The sequence below is a fragment of the Gossypium hirsutum genome, chromosome D09 (genome assembly GCF_007990345.1).
Source record: "Gossypium hirsutum isolate 1008001.06 chromosome D09, Gossypium_hirsutum_v2.1, whole genome shotgun sequence".
In the NCBI taxonomy this organism is placed as follows: Eukaryota; Viridiplantae; Streptophyta; class Magnoliopsida; order Malvales; family Malvaceae; genus Gossypium; species Gossypium hirsutum.
The window spans coordinates 45,501,660-45,528,781 of NC_053445.1; the positions used below are offsets into that span (position 1 = coordinate 45,501,660).

General features: G+C 33.7%; 3 protein-coding genes and 1 pseudogene across 3 annotated transcripts; 1 reads left to right on the forward strand and 3 right to left on the reverse strand.

Moving 5' to 3' along the window:
* Window positions 1-119: 119 nt before the first annotated feature.
* LOC107891082 (aldehyde oxidase GLOX) lies at window positions 120-1,950 on the reverse strand. Its single transcript, XM_016815733.2, has one exon. The coding sequence runs from the start codon at window positions 1,874-1,876 to the stop codon at window positions 260-262; it is 1,617 nt and encodes a 538-aa protein (XP_016671222.2). The 5' UTR covers window positions 1,877-1,950; the 3' UTR covers window positions 120-259.
* Window positions 1,951-10,325: 8,375 nt separating this feature from the next.
* Window positions 10,326-13,268, forward strand: LOC107891081 (mitochondrial substrate carrier family protein B). The gene is made up of 7 exons (XM_016815732.2): window positions 10,326-10,859; window positions 11,428-11,604; window positions 11,691-11,840; window positions 11,982-12,083; window positions 12,168-12,238; window positions 12,324-12,391; window positions 12,625-13,268. The coding sequence occupies exons 1-7, from the start codon at window positions 10,605-10,607 to the stop codon at window positions 12,864-12,866; spliced, it is 1,065 nt and encodes a 354-aa protein (XP_016671221.1). The 5' UTR covers window positions 10,326-10,604; the 3' UTR covers window positions 12,867-13,268.
* Window positions 13,269-20,785: 7,517 nt separating this feature from the next.
* Window positions 20,786-22,112, reverse strand: LOC107892866 (protein MIZU-KUSSEI 1-like; annotated as a pseudogene).
* A 746-nt stretch (window positions 22,113-22,858) lies between these two features.
* LOC107892500 (putative receptor protein kinase ZmPK1) lies at window positions 22,859-24,708 on the reverse strand. The gene is made up of 2 exons (XM_016817576.2): window positions 24,399-24,708; window positions 22,859-24,260 (listed from the first exon to the last, which is right to left on the reverse strand). Exons 1-2 carry the CDS (start codon window positions 24,706-24,708, stop codon window positions 23,089-23,091), a joined length of 1,482 nt encoding a protein of 493 aa, XP_016673065.1. The 3' UTR covers window positions 22,859-23,088.
* Between the last annotated feature and the right edge of the window lie 2,414 nt (window positions 24,709-27,122).

Sequence of the window (27,122 nt, forward strand, 5' to 3'; positions counted from 1 at the left end):
AAGATACTGTAGCATTTACCCAAGCCATACGATCAAAACTACTTTAGTTTCCATTTTTCATTCTCAATTTAAAAATAAAAATGGATGCAAAATAGAGAATTTTTAATTTAATCCAAATATTTAGTATGCAACTTCACTCCTTAGTCTTGTATTAATGTCAACACAAAAAATTACTACATTTTTGTATATAAACAGTTGAGAATTTTAAGACTTGGAAAAGTTAATACAATTGCAAATCTTTGCAATACGACTAAACAATTTAAGCAACTAAATGAACCCAACGAGCGACACTTGGAACCCCTTGGTTAACAGCAAAAACCATATAATAACCTAGCGGAGCAACCGCTCCATTTGGTGGTGCTGTACATTTAATCCTGTACCTGCCACTATCTGGAACTGACGGCGTAACGTTAATTTTAACTAATCTCTGACCTTGTGAAAACGAATGTGTAGCAAAAGGTGCGTTCCCGAAATTGACCTCGATGATTCCCACGACCGGTAGTGAAACCGACACAAATACATCGAACGCCTCGCCATAACGTACCGTCTCGGGAATTCCCTCGATTACCGGTCGAACATTGGCTCGATCCGGGGATAAATACTCAGGTGAAAATGTTTCCAGCCTTAATTCCGTCGGAAATTCAGCACCGAATTTGTAAAAATAATGTGGGTTACTACCTGCAATTAAAACCCGCCCATCGGGTAACAAGTTGGCGGTTGAATGGTACATTCGGGGAACTGTTCCCGGGTTTAAAGTCATGAACCGTAAACCAACTGGTTGATCCGGTCGGTATAGAACCGGGTATAAACACGGGTTGGAAGCCATCTCAAACCCTTGGGTCCCGGCTTGAGCTCCGTTGATGATCAAAGTATCACCTGTGGGCAGCATCACCATATCTCCCATGATCCGTCCGTATGGCATATCCTCCATCTCCCAACCCGGTTTTGGATCAGTGGCTACAATGCGCCCACAGCTACCATGCGCCGGGGTATCAGTACTCCTCTCGATGAAAGCTCCGTATTGAGCTCCACCGCAGATGACAATCACAGCCGTTGAAAAATCCCCTTCAAGGGCTAACATCACCGACGATCCAGCTGAGGGATAATTCCGTGGGCCCCCCGATAATGCTGGGTAATCTCGAATTACTCTATTGCCCTCGTGATCGTACATCACCGCTTTATTATTGGCAAAGATGAAAAGGTGACCGTTGGGAAGGAGGTGGACGTAAGGGTATAAGTTGTCCATTTGGTTATCTTCCACGTCAGCTAAGAATTTCAGTTCAATTGCGCCGTTCTTGTTTTTCCTCGGCGGATAGTACTCGACGGTGTTCGTTCCTCTCCCTCCGACGATAATTACCGTTCCGTCCGGTAATATTTGGTTCGTTGCATACCATCGGCCATTAGCTAACTCCACGTCTTTCAGCTCCACCCAATCGCAAAACTCTCCAGGTTCACACGGTTCGAATTTCCGGATCTTTTTAAACCCGTCCAAGTCTCCTCCAGTTTGTACAAGTGTTCCGTCGGGGAGGAACTGTCCCGATGAACACCAAGTGTCGGTGAGTATCATCAACGGCCGGATTTGGTTGGTTTGCAGATCCAAAACGACGGAATGAGCGAAGCAATCCTTTTTAAGTACGACGTCGTTCGAGTCGATACGGCAGTGGCCTTTCGGAAGCATTTTACGGGAAGGTCCGATGTTGGTCCGGTCCAGAAGAACAACCGTGTTAAACCGGGTAACCGCCGTATGCATGGAGGCTACGCCGGCATTTGGGACTAGAAGTTCCCATGTGCCCGGGAGCTGAGCCCTTACCGTCCATAGAATCGTAAAAATTAAGCTTTGAAGAAGCCATCGGGAAGAAGAAGCATATTTCGCCATTGCAAAGGAGAGAGAGAGAGGGAGAGAGGGAGAGAGAGAGAGAGAGGAGGGGAGTGGACACGAAAGTAGCAAAAAGACACTACTATAAAGTAAGCTGAAGAGTTATAGACTGCAGGAAGGTTCGCAGTAAGGACGTAAACGTGAGCCGTTGGATCACGAAGAATCTAATGATCGTACGTGAATCTACATTGCATGCTACGAAATCAGAGTTAAAAAAAGAAAAGCTTGAGACGAGAGTGTGGTCACTCAATTCAACGGTAACGTTGTAAAAGTGGGTCCTTAAATTCCATTATATATTGGCACGTAAGCAGCTGTCGAGCTATATTTGATTAAAAGGTGGAAAATAACATAACAGTCATTTTAATATATCCTAATTGCATTGTGGCTTCTCTATAAAAAATATTAAAATTGATCATTGTAAGATAAAGTAATAAATGGTGTCTCCATTAAAATTGTGTCATTAAATCATATTTTGACGTTTCCTATTTAAGTTATAATAATAGGTTTAGGCAAAAAATTTTATACATTCATTTAATTTGATCTAAACTCTTTTATCAGTGAATTGACTCTTTATATTTCATTATTAATATGACACTATTTTGTCATATATATAATGACGGCATTATTTTTTTATTTATAATTATTATATCTCTACTCATGTCAAGATACGTGGCAAGTTAAAAAAATGTTCAAATAATATATTTGTCACCAAAAAGTTGAGGAGTCAATTGTGAGTTCACCATTTCGAGAAGACCATTTGGACATTAGGTGACTTAATCTTCATCGAGAATATGTTGACTCAACTGTTTCATCCCATCAAGTTAAAATGAATAATAAGATTTATCCTATAATATAAAATAAACATTGGGGCACAATTTTAATTGAAAGACAACGATACTTAAAGCGAATTGGATCGTCCAATTGAACCGATGATATAAAATGGAATATAAATCAAACCGTTAAAAGGAAAAAAAAATCAACGGCTGTTAAAAAATATTTAAATATTTTGTTTATATGTAAGTATGGAGTTCAACAACCCAATATTTACAATATTGCTTAAGGACTATATTGAGGGATAAGTACACGTGGTGGTTCAGCATCTAAGGCTATGCAGTGGTTAGTTGTGTAAGCGTGGTTTTGTGTTTTATTGTGGGTGGGGTGTTGGAGGGTTTTAAATTTTTGAAAAACCACTGTTTGAAGGTGTCCACTGATTCAATGTGATAAGTACAAAATGGCCACCATAGGAACTTGTAACTGAATAATTGACCCCTTACCCCTTTATTATATGTTATACGAATATTGAATAAAGATGTTTGTTTCATATAAATAAATGTTTTAATGAATTTATATTATCAATAAAGTGAAAAATATCTCAAAGTGAATTTAAAATGATGTTATTTATCTTTAAGATGTAATAATATAATAAAAATATTTAACTTTTTTAATATTTAATATTTTAATTATATTTTATAATTATTTTATTTTTTAAAAAAAATCTATTGACAATGTAATTATATTCCGTACTTATATTTTAGTTATTAACTAAAATAATTTTAATATAAATTCAATTACTTAAAATGTAATTTATCAAGACAAATAACAAGACCTTATTTGTAGGATAATTAAAAAAAAGCAAATAAAGACAAAATAGTTGGCATTTAAAGGCATAAAAAAATTAAATTCATATATTTCATCGTAATATTAAAAAAAATCAGACAATACAACTGAAATTACCAAGCAAAACCATCAAATTTGCTGTAAGGTTTATTCAAATTAAAATTATTTTTGTTTAAGGGATAAGGATATATTTATGGTAAATTTTTAAAATTTAATCTGTGAATTGTTTTTCAGATTAATCATTGAATTTGGCATCATACAAATGGCCACACTAAAAGAAAATGATGTGATAGATTAAGATTGTATTATATAATTATTTATTTTCAATATATAGAATATCTAAAAATAAAATGTAAAAAGTAGACATGTATAAAAAAATTTAAAAATATAAGAAAGTAAATATATATAAATTAAGAAAAATGTGTAAATTTTGATTAGCTGAAAAAAGTAGATACATTCTGGATTTTAATGATATGTTGTGTACCTGATTAAAGATGTTGAATTTGCTTGTTCTGATTTGAGGGGTGTTTTTCATTTTTATTTCCTTTGGGTTAAATCGCCGAGGTTTTTAGTTTCTAACATTTTGCTAAGCTTGCTTCAATTAAATTTGCACACTTCACTGCGAGTTGATATATCCCACTGTTTCCAGAAATTCTTTCTATTATTCATTTGGGTAGCACCAATTAAATTCCAAGTTATGTAGTTCAGCTTTGTCGGCGAAACTCAACTGGTTCAATGTCTCTTTCCCCACAATTTGATTAATGTATTAATCTCTTTTAAAGGAAAAAAGGCTTATCTTTTGGAGTGAGAGACGTTATAAGCATTGGAGTGGGTGGGTAGATGATGTCCACTCAAACAGCCACTGGACCAATGATGAAGAAGATGAGGTCATCACCGGAAGCTGTCAATTGCTGAACAGGGAAACATGTCATCTTCTTTCAGAAACTTATGGATAAAGCTTACATAGAATATTCTACGGATTTCAATATAACTAAAAGGCCAAAAAAGATTTTCTTTTCTTTCTTTCTTTTTCCTTTTTTTACAAGAGGAATGGCAATTTAAACCACTTAGATAATCTTTGGTAAACTTCATTCCCTCACAATTCTAACATTAAGTAAATTAATCCCAAACAAATTTTAATAGTTTAGTCCGGACAATTAAAAATAATTAACCACAATAGTTAATAGTTTTCGTTAATTGTATAAAAAATAATTGATAAAATAAAAAATTAAACCTTCAATTTAAGAGAGATTAATTTACTCAATCTCGAAATTAAAAGGGATAAATAACTTTTTTTTATTGTTAATTTTCCTTTTTTATAATTATTTCTCAAATTATTTTGTTTTGGTTAATATGAAATTCGGGACGTCTTGTGACCTTTTTTCTTTTTTTTTTTGAGATAGAACGTTACCGTTTATATTATTCAAATATGGGGATAAGTATGGAAGAAAATATTGTACGCATTTAGTTTTTCAATTTTTATACGGTGTTAAATAATTTAATTAAAAAAGAAAAGGAAAAGGAAAAAGGCTTTTTATTAGTTTTTAGTGGTTTAGGTAAAGACAAAATGATTTATATTTCAGATACTGAGTCATTACCAAAGGTGTTAATGGGTGGTTCAGGCCCAATAAAAAGATTTAGGCCCATTTATTAGGTTTGGGTTAGGTTCGACTCAAAAAATGGATTTAAATTTTACTTAAATATAGTCTGGATAAAAATACTAAAATTTTGGCTCGATTCATCCGTATTAATTTTTTATATAATTTTTAAATATATATAATATATCAAAAATACTAAAAATATTAAAATAAATATTTCTCAACAAATTAAAAATAAATTTAAAAAATATGTATACTTAAATAACACTAAAATAGATGCAACTTAATAAGCAAATGCCACTAAAATAATAACAAAATTAACAATAAAACAAGTGTTATACAATATACAAATAATAACAACAAAATAGTAGTAGCATAATAGTGAAATGATACCAAAATAGGAAGAAAACAGTAAAAAATAGCATTAAAATAACAAAAAATAGCAATTTTTTTTGTTTTTTTATGAATACGGCCCAACCAGGCCAAAAAGACCTAATCTATTTTTTAAATAGGCCTTATTTTTGCTCAAACCCATTTTTCGGATCTATGTTTTTCCGCAAACTTTCTCACTTTTCGATCAGGCCAGGCCGCAGGTCTAGTCACTAATTACAAAGAAAGACCAGCAACAAACAGTAAACGGCCTAAAATACTACTATAATATAGGGGTTAAGATATATAGTTTGGAGTTGAGTGAGAGATAAGGGGAGCTATATATTGTATAGAAGATGGGAATGTGGAGGGCGAATAAAGAGCGAAACTCTACAAATACAATGGCTAATCTTGGCCTAAAATATAACAGAGGATTCCTTTTAAGGTTAGAAAATTCATGCAGCATCTGTCACGCATTACATAATCAAGGAACACAATAGAGTTACCAAATCTACTAATAAAAGAAAATGAAATAGAAGTGGAAGTGGAAGTACTAATGATGTTGTGAGCCTCTAAAAGGTGAACGCAAGTAAGGATAAACCAGTGCCAGAGCTTGTAGATCACAATAATGGAGTGGCCCTCAATCACAATATCTGAATAGCCTCTGTCCTTGGCAAATTTGAGTGCAAAGCTATTAAGTTTTCCCTTCTGAGTGGTTCCAAAAGGTCTCAAGAACAAAATCGTTTGCGTTTCTCGATACAATGCCGACTTCACCACTATGATCCTTCTTAACACAAGCACCATCCACATTCCCACTTCACAATCCACCACATCCTAAGAAGAATTGGGTCACGAGCAAAATTATGTAAATAGAAATCAATATGCAAAGTTCAAGCATGTTCAAAAGTCATTCTAGGAGGAGTTATCTTTTCCTGCATTATGAACTCATTAAGCTTGTTTCAAATCTAACTTAACAGAACAATAAAACTAAAATAACCATGAATCATAGCATTTTCAAGCCAATTGATGCAACGAGTGTAATTACCATCAAAGAAATTCTCATGCAACCCCCAAATTTAAGAACCTCTTTAGCATAAAATGTGACGCCCTAAAATTTTTAGTGTTGTAAATAGTGTCAAATCGAGGGTTTAGCTAATTAAATTCTTAAGAACGAGCATTGTAATAATTGTATTTTAAATATTAATTAAACGTGACACCAGAAAATTACCGAAAATAGAATTGAATTATGAATAGCTAATTGATCTATGGACTTAATTATAAAGGAAAGTAAAGTAGGAGGAAAAGTTAAATTGATATGAAACAGAAAGGGGTTAGTTGAGTAATTGGAACTAGTCCTTACAAGTAATTTACCAAAAAGAATATATGTTAAGTGGAATGGCCACATGCATGTGCTGTTGATTTCCACTAAGAAATTACTTAAGTAAATCCCATCCATTGATTTTAACATGATGGGTGGTAATGAGAATTAATTAAAGGAAAAGAAGAATGCTTCTAAGAGATTTTTCTCACCATTTCATAGGGAGAAATACAAAAGGGAGAGAGAAAAAGAAATTGAGAAGATACGGTTAGTGATTGATCAAAGGACCTATGAGGATTGAAGATAGTGGAGAGTTCAATCAAAGGCGTTGGACACTTAGAACTCCACCAAATCTTGGTTGAGTAATTTAATTGGAAGTATTAATGAATTGGAAGGATATAAATGGTAAATGATCCAAGGAGCATGGTGCAATTGCACCATAATTAATTAGGATTAGTGAAGAGGGCCATCTCCACCAAATGATGTTAACTAAATGAAAAATTGAAGAAACCATTGGAAGCTTCTTCATTCATTCTCACGGCTAATAGGGAGAAGAGAAGAAAGTGGGAAAGAATAGAGAGAGCTTGGGAAGCATAACCAAACAGTGTAGGTAATCTCCATTTTCTTGTAATTTGGAAAGATTTCCAAGCTCAAAAGAAGAGAAAGAAAAGTGAAGATTTGATTATTTTCCCCTTACATCACTTTCATTGAAATTCAAGTTGGGAATTTAGTGAAAGTTTAATTTATGCAAGGTAAACTTCAATTAAAGAAAAATTGGGTGAAGTTGGGTATGGGGTAAAGGAGTTGAAAGGTGAGAATTTCTTTTATTCTAACTTACATTCATGTATTTAGCTTAAATTTTATAAAAAGAGGATAGAGTTTCAAAATCATGTTTAGGCTTTGGAGCCTTTGGAATGGGAGAGAAGAGAGTTAAGCATTCATGTTAATTTTATAGTAGCAATAATTTGGGTTGGTTTAAAGCAAGGGGAAAGGAGTGGGAAAGGGTAAAAGGAAGGAGATGGATTAAGCTTTGGCTTTGAGCTTGTAGGAAGATTTAATCAAGGTTTTGTATTGATATCCCTTGTTAAATTGAAATAGATAAAATAACAATATAAGGATAATTAAGTATGGGTCTCAAGCTAAAACTTCATTAATAAATATGGATTAAATTAAGGAATTTGTTGCAAGTCTCAATGGTAATTAAAATGCACCAATAATGGATTAGGTATGAGACTTAGATTAAGGTATTTGATATGCATATTTATATATAAAAACAGTAATAAATTTAAAGGTTTAAAATGAGCTATTAATTTTTTTTAACAATTTTATCATAGGTTTTGATTATATCTATTCTTTTTTACACAATGCCTAGAACTACTTATAACCCCTCCCCAACTAATAAATAGGAGGATAATGCGTTTCAGCGAATTCGAACTCACGTCTTCCTGCATTGACAACAATATTCATGCTAGTCGAACTAAAATTCCATTCACAAATTTTAATTAAAGTGTTCAAAAAATGACATTTTGCTATGGAAATTGAAGAGTTAGTCAAACCTTACTGGATTTGAGGTGAGTTGATATCATGCTTTGCATGGATGATTTAAATTGTTGAGAATTGTTACATATTGATAATGAATTTATTGTGAAAAATATATTGCTATAATTTGTGTTGGTTAAAATAAGTTGAATTCTTATGCTGAAATGGAAGAAATAAGTGATGAATCATCCATGATTTGTATTAAGCTCTTGTAAACCATAGTATGAGTCTAATTGAGTATAGTTGGAAAATGTAAAAGTCTTTTATCTGTTTCAATGTACAATATAATTGGGAGGTGCCATTGGAGTACTTTACAATTCATAGTCAATTTTTTTTTTGATAAAGCACCATTTGGCAACTTTATAGATTTTCTTTAAAAGAGTTTCCAATGTTAAAAAAAAAAGAGAGAGTGTAATATACAATTTTGAAATCATTTTGTGTCATTGAATACATGTTAGGACCCGTTTAGATCATAAACCAAATGTTTGAGGCTTATCAGCTTCAATCAAGGTCTTTCGGGTTGAGAGAAATATGAATTTTACTAAACTTGAATTTTTAAAACATTTTTATAAAGTCATTAACCCAAGTTTAGAGCAATTAAAAGCCTTTAGAGAAAATTTAAAATAATTTTGAAGATGTTTGGGAGTGGTCAGAGGTGCTTGAGACTCAAAATGAATCACAGAAAGTCAAAACGACTCAAAACAGTGCAATTGCTTGAGTCTGAGGCACTTGTTGTGGTAAAAGTGCCTAGATGTATCGATACAAGTCTCCAGGCAACGTATTAAGGCATTCTACCTCACTTGTGTTAATACCGTTGAGCCCAAGTTCTGAAACCACGACCCCTAAAGCCAAAAACTGACTTAAAAACACTTTAAATATACCCAAACATTATCATATCATCTCAACATGAATCGAAGCATTACAATGTTTAAACTCGTTTGGGCACAACAACATGACATAAACACATTCAAATTGGAATGATGTAACAACTCGTTTTTGATGGTACAGAAAACAATGGTTTCGGAATCCCATTTTTCGACAATCGAGTCTGTAAATATTACTTATTAATATTTACGAGTCATTTATTGTGTCCTAATAATTTTTAATCTGATAATTTTATTGACCGGTTAGTTATTGTGGTACAAAGACTAAATCGTAAAAAAAAAGTTTATTAAAATTAATCGCTATTAAACTAAATGGGCCTAAAAGTGAATGATTTTAAATGGCAATATTGCCATAATTATTTATAGTGGCCTGTTGGTTGCCTTGTTTCTTTTGTTAATTATGTTATATTATTATTTTAAATTAAGTAATAATGATAATAAAACATAAGTCACCATCTTCATCTTTATATTATTATTTGTTAATTATGTTATATTATTATTTTGTGAGCTCTGGTAACATTTAAGCTTTCGAGATGTGGTTGAAAACACATTTATTGTTTAAAAAATATTTTCTCTATTAGCCCCACCTTAGTATAAGGTAAAGAAATAATATTGGATCGTATTAACATGTTGCATATTTCATAACTGGAATTGAAATCTTCCATAATTCGAATAGTACATGAAAGAAGGAGATTTTAATAATCTTAATGACCAACAAATGATGATAAGAAGCGTATGCTAAATATTAAAGAGGGAATAACAAACAAATATTAATTAAAACAATTAAATAAAATTGCATATGATGCTTATTTTTCTTATTTTTTTAGTAATGTTATTATCAACTATTTCTTTAGACTAATACACGATTATTTGATTTTAATTTTTTGTTACTTGTTTAAAAATTATTTTTATCATACTAATTATCAAATATGACATAAGAAATTACGATATAATTACATTTTATCAATCAAACACGTGTAACAAATTACAATTCAATTAATGTTGTATCCAAAAATGCCTAATTATTTTCAATAATAATGTTATTTTACTAACAAATCAATCCAATTGCAATTGGCTCGTAAGGAAACTATTAAATGGAGTGAGTTAATATTCTTAATTTTCGCAAGTGGTAGATAACATTAACATACTGCAGGAAAAAAAAAGTAATCCAAAGCACCTAAAGATAAATCTTTATGTCCCCGTTAGGGTTCTGCTTAGGGTTTCTTCACTTCTTTTCATTTTCCTTCAGACTTCACCAAAGTGAGAAAATGACTTCCCCGTTTTCCTTGCCTTGAATTCTCCATCTTTCTACTTTAAAACCCAAAGCCCCAAAAGAGTTTTTAATTTTCTTTTCTTATAACCCTCAAAAAAAATTTCTTATTGGAGAGAGCTTTTGATAGGATATGAATATGGAGGCAAGAGTTGGGGTGGTGGTAGAAGGAGGGCAAAGGGCTTTAAATTCAGCCCACGGAGCTGTTGTAGATGCTGGGGCTAGAAAGTTTTTACAGCAGCAGCAGCAACAACAACATGAGCATTCTTCAAAGCAGGGCTTGAATCCGCAGATTGGGACTGTTCAACAGCTTCTTGCTGGTGGTATTGCTGGTGCTTTTAGCAAGACTTGTACGGCTCCTCTTGCTCGTTTAACCATCTTATTTCAGGTCTGGTTTATAGTTGCTCTTCTAATTTATTAAAAATGCTTATTCTTTTGTTGAATATGAGCGGTAATCTGATCCGGGTATTTCGTTCTTCGTTGCTATTTCCCGTTTAAGTGAAGGTGGAGATTGGGGAAACGGGTTTGTGAGGCTTTTTTAAAGGAAAATTGTACCTTTTTAGTTGTATTTTGAAGGTTTCGGTTTTGAGAAATGAGGTAGAAGATGCAGAAGATTATATTATACATCGATTTTAGATGCTTGGGATGTTAATGTTTTGTCTGTTTATTCGGGTTTCTTTTGTTGGAAATAGGTTCACTAAAACAGTCGGTATTTTTCTCACAAGAAATTTAATTTTAATGGATTTGGATTTTGGATTAAAACGATTCTCTAAATGAGTAATTGTGTAGGCATAGGGGTAATAGTGTCACATTTTGCGTGGAGTAACAGAATAATGGTGGCAGCTTAATGAATATGAATAATACGTCATGAATTTGCATACTTTTTCTTGCTGTTATATTATGCTGGAATACTTTCTACCTTAACCTTGAATGCTGATGATTTCTTCTGTTCTCAGGTCCAAGGAATGCAGTCAGATGTATCAGCATTGAGCAAGGCTAGCATATGGCGTGAGGCTTCTCGCATTATTAATGAAGAAGGGTTCAAAGCATTTTGGAAAGGCAATCTGGTTACCATTGCTCATCGTCTTCCCTACACTGCAGTCAACTTCTATGCCTATGAACGCTACAAGAGTGTATGTGTTTTTTTTCCCCTTCTAAATGATCGATTTTGTTTTTCTCAATAATGTTTTCCAATTCACTCGCTCCTTTGTTTTTGCAGTTTTTGCAGTCTACCCTCTGCTTGGAAAATCAAAGGGGAAAAGCTGGTGCTGATCTCGGTGTGCACTTTGTAGGCGGTGGGTTGGCTGGAATGACTGCTGCCTCTGCTACATATCCATTGGATCTTGTAAGGACGCGTCTTGCAGCCCAGGTAATTGAGTTAGGCACTTGCATTTGCCATTGCCTATGCTTTTGACAAAGATTTTATATGTTGTATTGCTTCCATTTTCTTTATATTGAGTTTATACTTTTTTCTTATCCTCCATTTCAATTATTCTTCTGAACTCTGCAGAGAAACACAATATACTACAGGGGTATTTGGCATGCCTTTCATACCATTTGCAGAGAAGAGGGAATTTTCGGCTTGTATAAAGGACTTGGAGCAACATTATTGGTATATAGACTATTTTGCTTTAATTATTAGTTTCTTATCTCATTGTCTCTAATTGCTGCTGCTGCAATGCAATGTGTGATGCAGGGTGTTGGACCAAGTATAGCTATAAGCTTTTCAGTATATGAATCTTTGAGATCTTATTGGCAATTACAAAGGTAAAAATTCTTATTTCAGTATATAGAAATTTTCTTGGTGTGCTAAGGCTGTAACCTGTTTGTAATTCCTCTGATTTTGCTTTAGGCCTGATGATTCCACTATTATGGTTAGTCTTGCTTGTGGCAGCCTCTCAGGCATTGCATCATCAACAGGTCAGTAATCTGCAAGTGCAACCCTGCTTTTTGGTTTGACTCTGCTCACTAGATTTTGGTACTGTTGAGTTAAGGGGCTTCTTTTCCCCTGGTTGAACGGATTATGGTTTTCCACAATAAATGTTTTTGGTACTTATTTTCTCAAGTTGACACGTCCCAATGGTTTTATAATATGTTTTCACAGATAATTTCTCATCTCTGCATGACTTTTTTCCCTCACTGATGATATGCAGCTACGTTTCCTATTGATCTCGTGAGGAGACGCATGCAACTGGAAGGGGCTGCAGGGCGAGCTCGTGTTTACAAAACTGGGTTGACTGGGACTTTCAGGCATATAATCCATTCGGAAGGTCTTCGTGGCTTGTACAGAGGGATTCTGCCTGAATACTACAAGGTGGTTCCTGGTGTAGGCATTGTCTTCATGACCTACGAGACATTGAAGATGCTTCTATCAAGCATCCCAACCGGTTATTAGCTTAAGTTCGGTTAATCATCTTAGTCAATTTGGTTCTTAAGAAGCCAAGGAACCCCAAAAGAAATGGTAGAAAAGTGAAAGCAGTCAGTTAAACATAGAAAAGATAGGAAAACAAATGGTTCTTTACTTGTTTCTACTGTATTAGATGTGAAACCTGGGTGGTAAATTTTGCAGTTTGCTGCCATGGGCATTTTTGTTTAATGTATAGGTAATTGGCACTGCAAGAGTGAATTAAGTGTAATAACTATCTAGTTTCAGCACACTTAGGCCTTAAAATTTAGTTAATTAACAATTATTGATGATCATGCCATCATCGCAGTTTTGTATGCAACTTGTTTGTTAACTGCCCTCGTGCAGGTTGACGGTGTTCGATTCCTTTGTATTTGAATGATATTAAAAGTACAAGTGGTGTGGACAGTGGAGAAAAGCTGTGTGATTAATTTCTATATGGAAAATGAAATGTAGTTCGATGTTATGTTTTAGAGATTAACTGTAGGAATCAATTACGGATTTTGATGTAACTACAAAGTCATGTAAGAATAGCAATTACTCTGTTCCATTTATATGGCTTTTTGGATTTGAACTTGGTAGGAAGCATTACAAGCTTTTTTAATTATCTGTCGACAATGGAAGCCATTGTTTTATACTATTTTCTTGTCGGTGGTTGGAGGGCCTGGCATGAACGAGGAGGACCACTAGGTTACATGCATAATAGCGACATAACATTGTAGCCAAGTGTCGGGACGAATTTGTTAGCATAAGATGCATACAGGTGGAAAGTAAGCATGGAATTTATTCTCTACGCAGAAGTTGCTTTGCTTATTTTAGCAGAAAATACAGAAGAATGCTTTCTAGGCTTCTACCAGGTCGTGAAATCATTAGATGGATGGTCCATTTTGTAGTCTGCCAGGGTCGGATATGGATATAATATTCTCCAAGGGAAGGAAAATCCTGGTGAAGCCAACAGATTGTGTGCCTGTTTGGTTGGTTCCAAAGCATTCAAAATTTTCATAGCCTCACAGAGGAGTTAATAAGCAAACCGGGATTTTTTTTACGGTTTTGTCCACGAAAGGCAGTTCACTTATATTCCAAAACCAATTTGAGGAACTATTGTGTATTGATCATAAATAAACTGCTTGTTTGAGGAGGCTTGGAATGCATCATTAACATATCTTTTAATAGCCAAACAAGAAATTGGTGAGATGGGGACAGACAGTAAGGTGCCTTTCAATGGCCAAGAGAATAGAATATGCTAAGCACATAAAGCCGATTGAGACCATCAAAACCAGATACTACACGTAATGTGGTCAAGTCTTTTCCTGTGCAACAGTTTATTATGTTCGATAGAGAGAGCTAAAGAACCCCAAACGAGAAGATGTGTTCATAAAGCTCAAGATTCTTCAATTGAAAATGGAAGCTTCAAGCAGACTATATATATAAAAAAAACACTTCTCTTGTTTCGTAGTGATAGGTTTTGGGGAAAAGAAAGTAGTCATGGAAGATCTATTTGTCATGAGGAAATAAGCAGTCAAGATCAGTACTCCATCATTTTCTATGGAAAGTAAGGCCATCATTGGTTTAAGCAGAACAGAATCAAACCATGATTCGAATTGGAGCACCTTATCCCCCACCCCCCACTTTATTCTTTATCAATTTTTGTCCCCAATTTATGGAATAAATCTTCATGTTAACCTTTAGGATCCATTATAAATTTCTGTATTTCATGCATGAACTCCTCAAACCTCTGCTTGCCTTGTACCCTTCCTCTTTGCAGATTACTTTATACTGGTGAGGACCGGGTAATCTGCATCCTGAGGTTTATATCAACATGTTTGTTTGTTGAATCTAGTCCTTGGGGTGCAGATTACCTCTTCCTCACTGCAATACAAAACTTGTTGCACTTGAAACAAGAATTCAAGGTAAATTTCTTCATTTTGCTCACAGTTCATGCATCAATCAGTAATCATTTTTTTAAGGGCATCATTTTGCAGGTTCAAGTTATCAACTTATCAAGCAGTGCAATCTTGTGTTTGTTTGAGCATTATTATATTTGAAAACCATTTTATTTCCTTCAAAACTTGAACATACATCACATGCTTTTAAGGTCCTGTAAGGCATATACTTGATAAGTTTTATTGACAAATTTGGTAGTTTAGTTTCAGAGGTTTTAAATAATGATTAGTAATAATAATACATAAATCAGCTCTGTAGTACTGTTGTTATGATGATGTAATTTTTCTTGGCTTTCTGCGGCACTGTCTCACTCAAGCCAATTGCCATCCAGAAGCTCTATCATCTCTACATGGAAGAAAATGAAACTTCCACGTAAATGTCAAAGGGATAATGCCAAATTTAGTCCTCAATGTTTACATCTTTTATCAATTTGGTCTTCTTTCCCTTTTTAGATAAACTTAGCTATTACCTTTTCAAAAAAAGTTAAATCTTTTTTTAAACATATATGAGAATTAAAATATTAAATTTTCAATGAAGTTGGCGTGGCATATATTTTATGCTGATATGACACTATTTGTCTTATATGCCGTCACATCAACAAATAATTTAAGATTTACAAAAAAAATTAAAAAATCAAAATTAAAAAAAATTCATAAAAAATTTTAAAAAATTAGCATGAAGTACATTGAATTGTCATTCGGACTACAATGTTTAAAAATTTAATATTTTTGTAACACCCCTAACCCGTATCCATCGCCGAAATAGGGTTTAGGAGTATTACCAGGGTTTACCGGTCAGACTCAAATATTTCATATTACTTCACATTCATATCTGAAATTAGTCATAAATTTATCATATCGTCCCTTATACGAGCCCTCGAGGCCCAAAACATACATTAGAAACAAGTCCGGACTAAATCAGAAACTCAAAGAATTTTTCGCAAAATCTCAAAATTTTTCTAAGGTACAGGGGACACACACCCGTATGGCCAAGCCGTGCTGCTCACATGGCCAAGTGACACACCCGTGTCTCAAGTCGTGTGGCGTTTGAAGTAGAGCACACGGCCGTGTCCCTAGCCCGTGTAACTCTCTAACTTGCAATTTTTTTAGGTGCAGAAGTCACACGGTCAAGTTACATGCCCATGTGCTAGGCCGTGTGAAAATTTATGAGCATTCTGTTTAAAATTTTTAAGTTGCAGGGGGACACACGGCTAGAACACACACTCATGTGCTAGGCTGTGTGTCACACACGGCTAAGACACACGCCCGTGTCTCTGCCCGTGTGGATAAAATAAGGCCATTCCAAGCCTCATTCTTCACCCAATTTCACCTTCCACCTGTATAAACATTTAAACACATTTAAGAGCTAATTCCTTATGCATGACATATTAATACCTATGATCAAATGTCCAACTTACCTATATAGCCTAATACTTATTAACATGTTTTACCAAATACACTATCATAAACTAATATCCAATATACTTATATGATTTTTCCTCATTCACCCCTTTAAACATATTCATCAAGCATATTAAGACTATTTACATATCAAAACATATCATTTAATAGCCATTCCAACGGCTAATTTCAACCAACATTAAATTGTCATCAATGGTAACATTTAACCTATACATGCCATTATTACCAAAATTAGTTTACTATTTATATATATACCGAAAAGTCCGGATGATAGTGTGATGTAGCTCCGACCAGCTTCCAACCTTTACGAGTCTCCGAGTACTATAAAACAGAGGAAATAAGACAGAGTAAGCATTAATACTTAGTAAGTTCGTATAACGAGAAATTAACTTACCATTCATTTACTTATATAATAAACATGCATAATACGTCCAAAGCAATTTGACAATTAGCCTAACACATATAATCTCAACAAACATGTTAGTCATATATTTCATGTCAATAACAAGAATAAAGATGAACTTATCAGGTATTGAGTTTCCAAGTATTTCATGCATATACAGATAATAGTTTCATTTTGATTTCACCTGTTATCATGTCAGAATTTCACTCATTGAATCATTTGAAATCTTGATAGATACTTGGGTAGTACACCTGAAATGTACAATACTATCAATCCGTCAATTCATATCCAGGAGTGCTTTTATGAGCACTTAAACATAAAGCTCTCTCCCAAGCACTACAAAGGGAAGCTCATTGAGTCTTGTAACGGGAAGCTTATCCGGACAATATAACGGAAAGCTCACAAAGAGCCTATAATGGGTAGTTCCAAAGAGCAATTAACGGGTAGCTCCGAAGAGTAATTAATAAGAAGTACCGGATAACCATATAACGGGAAGTTCAAGTGAGCACTAACAGGAAGCTCACAAAGAGCCTTTAATTGGGAAGCTCACGAAGAGCCATATAACAGGACGCTCATAAGAGCTGTGGCGTGCCCACAACACATGTAGGGTCACAACTGATCGGGATGCTCCGAAGAGCATTTAACGGGAAGCTCGCAAGAACACTATAACGGGAAGCTTGAGAGGGCTTGTAACGGGACACTCTTTCGAGCTACGGTACGTCCGCAACATATGCAAGAACACTACCATTTCGGGAAACAGAATCTCGTATCCATCGAATCTCATTATCTAAACGAGACTTCTTTATTTATCAGGGATTTCCAGTTATGAGATCAATTACATTCACATATATGACATTTACACAATTTACATATTCAACACTCAATATAAGCATATAAATATACACAATTAAGCTACACGAACTTACCTCAACAATTGTTCGTGACTTGTAAACTACTAATCCGATACTTTTTCTTTTCCACGATCTAACTCCGTTTTTGATCTATCCGGATCTATACGAGTAAATTTAACATCAATTTAATACAATTTACATTCAATTCAATCCAAGTCACATCTTAGGAAAAATTACTATTTTGCCCCTATACTTTTAATTAATGACGATTTCACCCCTAGGCTCGAAAAATGAAATTCATGCAATTTAAATCCTTATACCAAGCCTAGATATTTTCATATATATCAATATCAGCCCATGAGTTCCATGAAATTTTATAATTTTCCATGAATTCAACAACTTTTCAATTTAATCCCTATATCATGATTTCATCCAAAATCCTTTAATAAAATACCTTTAAATATCCATCAACATCTCAATTTCATCATATAATAACTAAAATCATATAAAATCATCAATGGTATCTTCCAAAACTTTCAATAAAATCAAAAACTAATGAAATGGTTAGTTGGACCTAATTGTAAAAGCCCCAAAACATAAAAATTTCAAGGAAAGAGCAAGAATTAAACTTACATGAAGCAAATATTGAAAAATTAGCTTAAACCCTCTTCAATGGCTATTTTAGAACTGAAAAATGATGATGAAAATGTCTAGAATTTCAATTTCCCTTTTATTTCACTTAAAATTGATTTTGCCCTTATTTCACATCAATTCCTTGATTTTTCTATGCTTATGCGCCTCAGCCATCCCATGTGGATCCAATTGCCCTTTTAATCCTCCTTTATTTACTATTTAGGCTATTTAATCACTATTTCTTTAATTAGAAAATTTTATACCTTTTTCAATTTAGTCCTTTTTAATTAATTAACTACCAAAACGTTAAAATTTTCTAATGAAAATTTAATACTACCTTAATGACATCTCGTAAATATTTATAAAAATATTTATGGCTCGGTTTATAGGACCGATATCTCGATACCTCTTTTCTAAATCACTTAACCTAATAAAGCCTTATAAAACACAAATTACTAATTTAAAAAATCTTTTCAAAACCATATTTGGCTCATAAATATTAAATAAAAAATTTACGAGCTTATTTTTTCTATCTGGTGGTCTCAAACCACTATTTCTGATATCACTGAAAATCGGCCTGTTACAAATTTGGTCCATGTTTCCTTTAAAAAACAACAATTCAACTTTTTTTTGGATGGTTGATGGTTAGATTTGACTCTTTCCAGACGGTTGAGAGTTAAATTTAGCTAAAAAAAAAGCTTAAAAGATTAAAAATGCCCTTAGAAAAAAATGAGAAAAAAAAATCAATTGAGTCCTTAGAAAAAGTGTATCTTATCGAGCCTTTGATAATAAAAAAATTAACTAAAATCTTTCGTTAATGAAAATGGTTAGTTGACTGATTTGACAGTTAACAACGCTGATATAGTTGACGACAACTACTAGGAAATGACACGTGGTATGACACATGAAAAGATGTTGATATGACATGCCACACTAGTCAAGAAAATTAAAAAGTTAATACTTAAAAAAGTAAAAATTTCATCTGGATTGAACTTGGACAACTAGTTGTCTAGATTTGTTCTAGATGAGTGCAAAACCATAAACAATTATTAATAATCATTTAAAAATTAAAATTAAAATATGAAAAATTCCAAAAAAAAGTATTAATAATTTATAAACTTTATTTAATATTAATATTAATATATAATTTAAATTTATTATTATATATTTTTTGAAAATATTAATGTATTTTTATATACTTTTAAAGTTTATATATTATTATTTATTGTCAACAATATTTTTTTATTTTATATATTTTTAAAAAAATATTATTATATTTTTAAAAATATTTATGTATTTTTTTTATTTTTTAGAATTAGGATCAAATTAAGAGTATTTGTAAATTTTGAGGGTTAAACTGATGTAATATGTAAAAATTGAGGGATAAATTTGTTATCATATTGATTTTCAACTACCACGTTAGCTCTTGTTAGTGCAATTAACGGAAATGGAAAAAAGAATCGATTAGTTGGGTGATCAAATTAAAAAAAATTCATAATTGGGTGACCAAAGAAGAAACAAATCCATAGTTAGGTGATCAATTTTAAAAAACATCATAATTGAATGACCAAAAAAGAAAATGACCCATAGTTGGGTGACCTATAGTATAATTTACCCATTATTTTTTGGTCACAACTCATAGATTTAATATTTTAGTCCGATTTTTTATTAAAAAAAGACAATTAGATTAGTTTTAAAAACTGATGGTTAAATTCAATTTTTTTGAAAATATGGATATTAAATTTAATTAGAAAAAAATTAAAGATGAAATTCACAAATATTACATTTGTCATAAGGCGAAATTGAAGTCTTTGCACCTGTGTTTGAAAACATAGCATCCTAACATTCCTTCACAAGGGAAATATTTGTATAATGGTTATAATATTTGGAAACAGAATATTAATAAGATGCATACCATGATGACATTTCAACCATATGAAGCAAGGTAGTTAGCATCCTCAATATCAGATTAGGGAATAAGTTAAAGATGAATAGACTAAAGGTAGGTGTAGTGATTGGACAGCAGATTGAAGCTTTGAATCTTCAGCAAAGTGAAAGCTTTGAATATTTTCTTTTAAAGCATTACTATTTAAAGAAATGTATTGTGTTCCTTACTATGTTTTATGATGGCGAATATTAATGTAGATCAAGAGCCCCTGATATATGCTAACTCAGTCTCCATTACAAGGCTCTGCAAGTTCTCCAACTACAGCTTTCCCTTCCTGCATCCTCTATGAGCAATTTGATAAAACTACAGATGGGTGCACTCATATGCTATAAAGATTAGACAAGGTCCAACCAGCAGCAGTGCCTGGATGGAATTTGTAGCCAGAGAATCTTGTGATATTAAAATACGTAGCCAGATTAGACATCATGACAGTGACATGATCATAATTAACATTAATCTAATCTGACATATATTCCTGCACAAGTATAAAAAAAAATAAAACTAACATAGTTTCCGAGCAATAAAGAAAGAGCAAAAAGACAAAACTGAAATAGAATTGTATTTTTTTTGGGGGGGGGGAGCAATTCCATTATACAACTATGAGAGCAAGGCCGAAAAAAGCTTACAGAACCGACTTATGAGCCCTGCTAGATATTCTTTGACCATCCTCGTTCAAGTAAAGGAGATGAAAAATTACAAGTGAAATCCCATTTGCAGAAAACACAAAATCCAATTAACAATACCTGCGAAAAGGAGTTCTTTGCAATGCAAAGCTCCACTTTCAAGCCTCTTGAAAAACTTGAAAGAAACCCCAAGAAGAAAACAGATTTGAGAAGCTTCCCATGGGGTAAGAGAAAACCCCAATTTTCTACTTAAACAAAGAAACTGTCAAAATACACTACAATAAAGACCCATAAAATTTAACCTCTCTGTACTACCAGCCTTTTTCACCGTGATCTCATAAGGTACACGCTTAGTTCTTGGCCAGCACATTCATCTGGGTTCACAAGGTGAAACGACTCATAGTCAGAGTTACCGATAACATGTTCATAATTAGCCCTCATGTACATGATCTCCTCCGAACCCGACGATCCGACGCCGGTTGGTATCATCCCTGCTCCAACTGTGATAGATTGCATGGTCTTTAACATCAATCGGTTATGGCGAGTGGCTTTTCTTTTAGTAGCGAATCCAATTTTGCGACCATTGCAGTGCATGGTCCAAATGGGGACCGAATGGAGAGGACAGGAGCTGAGTTCGGAGTGGTCGCACTCGAGAGCGATGCGGACGGTGCCGGAACTCATTTCTTGGACAAGTTGGTGAGTTGGGATGGAGAGTTCGAGGAGGAGAGAGGGTTTTGTGGAGAGACGGTGGTGTTGGAAGCAAAACCAGACGTGGCCTTTGCGTTGGCCGAAGATGGTGCCTATGACCATTGACCTGGAAGGGCGTGAGAAGGCCGAAACGGGCGGTTCGAGATCGGTTGTTGTGGTGGAATCTTGGGAGTCTTTGTCTTTGTGTTGGTGAGTACGGGGTGGAGATGGTCGACGACGTCGTTTCTTAGAGAGGTGCTTAGGCGTTTCTTGATGGGAGTAGCGGTGGCCTTGGAGGTGGCGGTGGTGGGAGAGAGACAAGGGTGGAGTCGACGGAGGGCGTCGATCTTCGTCATGGGGTTTCAATGGGTGAAGAGAGATTATGTTGGGTTGATGGGGATGCAAATGGTGGGAGAGGTACTTTTACCTGTAGGCTCACATATCACATGCATGCTTATAATAAAAGGGAGACAGCGCGGGAAATCGATTCAGCCGTTAGAAATCGGATATTTGCTTTGTTGTCACTTTTCAATTGGCTCCTTCACAACTGCATGTATGCCACGTGCTAAAACTTAAAATTTTTCCTATATGTGTAAATTTGATAATATTTCATGCAATTTTTAAAAAGTTCATGTATTAGTAGCAAGTTATATTATTAGGATATTAATTGCTTCTTTTAATTATATTGGTTTAGTGTAATTATGTATTAATTTTCTTATCTCAAGCTTGGCTGTTGTTCTTTTTGCTTTCTTAATAGAAAATAATACAAATTTGAAACACATTAATACTAAACTTTTTTCATTTCTTACCCCAAACATGAGATATCATTTTGTGTAGTTATAGTATAGTCTATACTATGTGGTTATTGAGTTGTATCCCAAGCTAATTTGACATCAATTTAATTGTAAAATTATTAAAGTAATTCATATTAATATAAAGATATTTTCATATATTTATATCTTCATATAAAACAACAACAACAAATATTATTTGAAAGTGAGCACAAGTTTAACAAATTAGATATAACAAAATTACTTTTCATGTCCGCTTTACTATCCATATTTGGGGTGACTATCCCACCCAACAACATCGTCTCATTGAGAGTATAAAAGTGTCTTACTACTGCACCAACACTTATTGCAATGGCCAAGCCAGGGGCTGCCCCGACCCCCCTAAGATGAAAAATTTTACATTTAGTCTCTTTTATAATTGATAAAATTTTAAATTAATAATAATAAAATTGCAGTTTACCTCAAAAATGATAAAAATTTAATTTAATTTTTTAAAATTTATAAAAATATAAGCTATTAAAATGATGAAATTATATTTTTACTATCGTAAAAATATACAATTTAACTTTCATCCTCCAAAAAATTCTTTAACTTGCATAAAATATTAATGATATATATATATCACATTTAAAATTGCAAATTACATATTATAATTTATAGAATTTTCCAAAATTTAGACGGCAATAAATCTAATTTTATTGATATGATCCTGCATAATTAAATAGGCGTTTTTTTCCCCACTAATTATTAATTAAATGGACTTGACTAGCATGAAAGTCTATAAATTACAGAGACTATTATAATTATCCAAAAAGTAGTAATGATAAAACAAAGCATTTTCTTATTAATCTATTGTTAGTGCTCACCTGCTGCTACCATTCTCAGGCTTGATCGAGGATCCTAAGTCAATCTTCACATTCTAGGTAGAGCTTGGACTATAGAATCCATTGTTGGCCTCTTGCTTCTATTTTCATCCACACAAGATATTCCAATTTCTATCATTTTCTTTGCTTGGATTCTAGTGAAATGTCCATTCAATCTTGTGTCCACAATATCCTCAACCCAGGCCATCTCTTCAATTTGAATTTTTCTTTTCACTACTTTGATGAATCTGGTTAACTCAGTTTCCTGCTCGTCACCATCTTCCGTCACCCAGTTGGAAAGTCGAATGCCTTTCACCAACTCCAAAATCACGACCCCGTAGCTATAGACATCAACTTTTGCAGTGATCGGAAGGTTTAATGCCCAATCAGGAGCCATGTACCCTTTTGTTCCTCGGATTCGAGACATTTCCGAATTATTACGATCCCTTTCAGACAGCTTTGCTAGTCCAAAATCCGAAATCTTGGGTTCAAATTCACCATCCAAGAGTATGTTTTCAGGTTTCACGTCACAATGAATAACCCATTCTAAGCACTCATGGTGAAGGTAGGCCAAACCTTTAGCTGTCCCTAAGGCAACTTTAAACCTCTCATTCCATCCAAGAACGTTACCCGAAAAGAGATGTTTGTCCAAAGACCGATTTTCTACGTACTCATAGACCAAAAGTCTATGTTTGGGTTCTAAACAAAATCCCCACATTCTCACAAGGTTCATGTGGTTGATCTTTCCAATTATGCTCACTTCTACCCAGAAAACTTCCTCTGTTAGATGAGCATCTCCCAATTTCTTGACCGCCACCACCCTTTCATCCGCCAACACACCCTTAAATACAACCCCGCAAGCTCCTCTTCCCAGCTCTTCTTGGAAGTTCTTAGTTGCCTTCTTGAGCTCCATATAGCTGAACTTCCTGAAATGATTAGATAATACACGATATCCTTCTTCCATCATAGCTGGAATGCCACTTTTTCGAAAAAGAAACCACCAACCTGATACGAAGAAAAGCATTTCAATTGCACCAATAACAGAGGCAAATGAGTATAGATAAACCCATGTCACCCTTCTTGCTTTGGTTTCTAACATAGAAGAAGAGCCTAAGCCTATCGTTACTGTGGTTTCACCTAACTTGCATGTATGATTAGTGCCATTGAGAACAATGACTTCTGATGTTTCTATACTCAAAGGGAGCTTTAAATACAAGGCACCTGGGAAATTTGGAGACTTGTAGCCATTGAAAAGTTCAACTTTAGTGAAACAATTTCCGTCCCCTGTTAGCCTGTAGTTAAATGCATTACACTGGCAATCTTCCAATCATTTCATCTTGCAAGATTCTAATGTTATGCCTGGACTGTAAGAGGAATCGAATCCATAAAAGTCCACATATCGCATCTTCACGAATTTCACCTGCTGAGGGGACTTTGAAGAACAGATTCGACTGAACCTAGGCTTGCAACCTTTGTTCCAATTACTTGGATCGGCCATCTCATATCCAGGAGGGCATGAACATTTAGGTTCTGGTGTGTAAACACAGATCCCATTCCTCCCACAAAGTCCATGCACCGAACAAAGTTGCCTAACTGCTTCCCATCTGATGGTCCATAATCCTGACACGATATTCAAGCTATAAAGCCTGAGGTTACCATCGTAATCCATGGTCAACCTCCTTCTGATCCCAAAACCCAAGTCAGAACCTGTTGAACCCGTGGCCTGCAGTGCAACAGAGGACCAGCATCAAATTGGTCAAAAGACCAGCAGCAAATTGTACAAGTTTAGCTGCTATACTGTTTTGTAGCAAAGAAATGGAGTTGGTTCAGTTATAGAATTAGTTTTTGAATATTTTGTTCCTATGGAACTTAGTCTAAATCTTTGTAATGAGTTAGCTAAGTTAGTAGGAAAGATTGACTGATGTAATAGCTGGTATGCCAGCTTTCTTTTGTAATCAACTTGCATTATTTTAGTATGTGTTAAGTAAGAGCAGTTAAGTTAGTAGGTAACTGTCAAACATTTTTTGTAACCTTCATATATTCAAATTTGAATGAAAAATCATGATGACTTTCAGTTACAATTTTTGCTGAGTTTTCACATTTCAGTTTTTCTTCCTTTTTGCTTTCATTCGATTCTGCTTTTGTTTATGCTAAAAGAGTCAACATGTAACAGCCCGATTTTGGTTCTAGTCGGAACAGTGGTTTCGGGACCACAAATCCGACGAGGAAAAATGTAATGGCCTGAATTTTCAAAGGTGTCAGAACCGTGATTCGAGATCACTAAATTTAACAAATGAGTAGAAAATATTATTAATTTAGTGAGTATTAGTTAAATGTGAAGTTAGGAAAAATTTTTAAATAGTGAATAGTGCACTAGAAATAAATATTAAAATAATTAGAATTGAAAACGAGGTATTGAGACATCAGAAATTTTAAACCGAGCCATAAATATTTTATAAATATTTATGGAGTGTTAAAAAGTTAGTATTAAAGTTTCGTCAAGAAATTTTAAAGTTCCGATAATTAATTGAACAAAAAGGACTAAATTGTAACAAATGCAAAATTATAGAAAATGATTAAATAGCTTAAATGATAAAAGGAAGAGGACTTAAAAGGAAAATAGACCCAAGGTCTATTTGGGCTGGACGGCAAAGGCATGAAATCAGCAAGAAAGTCAGGCGAATTAAGGGTAAAATTGGAATATTACAAAATTTGCTTAATAAAGTTAGGACCAAAGTGGAATTATCTAGATTTCTCTTCATTTTTCTGCATTCTCATCAGCTAAAACACCATAGAAGGGTTTCTTCAAGCTGGTTATTCATATTTTTACTGCAGGTAAGTTCAATTCTTGATTATTTCTTGAAATTTTTGTGTTTTTGGGACTTTTACAACTAGGCCCACTTGTTGAATTCATTAGTTTTTTATTCTATGAAAGAATTTGAAAGTTGCTATGAATACATGCTGGAAGTATATGATTATTTAGCATGGAATTAGAGCTTTAAATTGTTCATATGCTGATTTTATTGAAGGAATTGAATAGAAAGTGAATGTTTGGGACCTAATAGTAAAAGAGTTTGAAGATAGAGTTATATGTGGAAATTCTGAATTTCAATAGTTGTGATACAACTTATAATGTCTAGGGAAAGTATTAATTGAGAAAATTAGATTAATTGAGGGGTTAATTGAGAAAGGACCAAATTGTATAAACTGTGAAATTTGGGGCAAAATGGAAATCAGCATTTTGCACTAAAGTAGTTTTGGACAGTAGCAGTAGTATAACTTTTAAAAATCACCAAAAATTGTGGGAATTGAATTAGAGGGTGAATAAAATATGAAATTAAATCTTATTGAATCTAGTTTCTTATAAAAGAAACGGTGTAAGCAATAGAATCATAAATCATGAGATATAATAGATTTTATGAGACAAGGTCAGAATGAATTCGGGTTCCCCTGTTTTGATTTTGTAAAATCATTAAAAATTGTAAAAAAATGATTATGAGTTATAATTTATATGGTTAGAATCCTTAATGAGTCTATTTTCATAAGAAACAAACGGAAACATCATCTGAATTTTTTACAACGAGATAATTAATTTTTAGTGAAGAGTAGTCGAAACTGTCAGACAACGAAACAGGGGAATATTTAAAGAATAAACTGTACTATTTGGCTGAACCAAAAAATCTGAAAATTTTATGGTATGAAGATATGTAAGTCTAGTTTCAGGGAAAATTAACAGATCTTAATTTGGAGCTCTGTAGCTCTGGATAAAAATAATTTAGTGACTCTGACTCGGATAAACAGTTTTGAATATACATGTGAGTGAATAGTGAAATTATAGCTAATGTTGTTTAAGTGTGTTATACACATTAAGGATGTGGAATGGAGAGGAAGAGGAGGAAAATTGGGAAATATATGAATGATTTGTGTATAATTGGTCATATGCTTGATTTTAATTGATAAACGATGAAATAGAAATGATGCTTATATTTGTGCATTATTGGTCATGGTTTAAGCTCATGTGTGAAAATAAAAGTTTCATAGTATGTGTGTATGGTATATTCGGTATATGATTTGGCATGAAAT

Excerpts from the sequence above, each read along its gene's own strand:
- LOC107891082 (XM_016815733.2), bottom strand. The coding sequence starts at position 1,876 with ATGGCGAAATATGCTTCTTCTTCCCGATGGCTTCTTCAAAGCTTAATT.
- LOC107891081 (XM_016815732.2), top strand. The coding sequence starts at position 10,605 with ATGAATATGGAGGCAAGAGTTGGGGTGGTGGTAGAAGGAGGGCAAAGG. Across the intron at positions 11,605-11,690 it reads CCTATGAACGCTACAAGAGT|TTTTTGCAGTCTACCCTCTG; the intron begins GTATGTGTTTTT and ends TTGTTTTTGCAG. Across the intron at positions 12,392-12,624 it reads AGGCATTGCATCATCAACAG|CTACGTTTCCTATTGATCTC; the intron begins GTCAGTAATCTG and ends GATGATATGCAG.
- LOC107892500 (XM_016817576.2), bottom strand. The coding sequence starts at position 24,708 with ATGGATTACGATGGTAACCTCAGGCTTTATAGCTTGAATATCGTGTCA. Across the intron at positions 24,261-24,398 it reads CGATTCCTCTTACAGTCCAG|GTGCCTTGTATTTAAAGCTC; the intron begins GCATAACATTAG and ends CAAATTTCCCAG.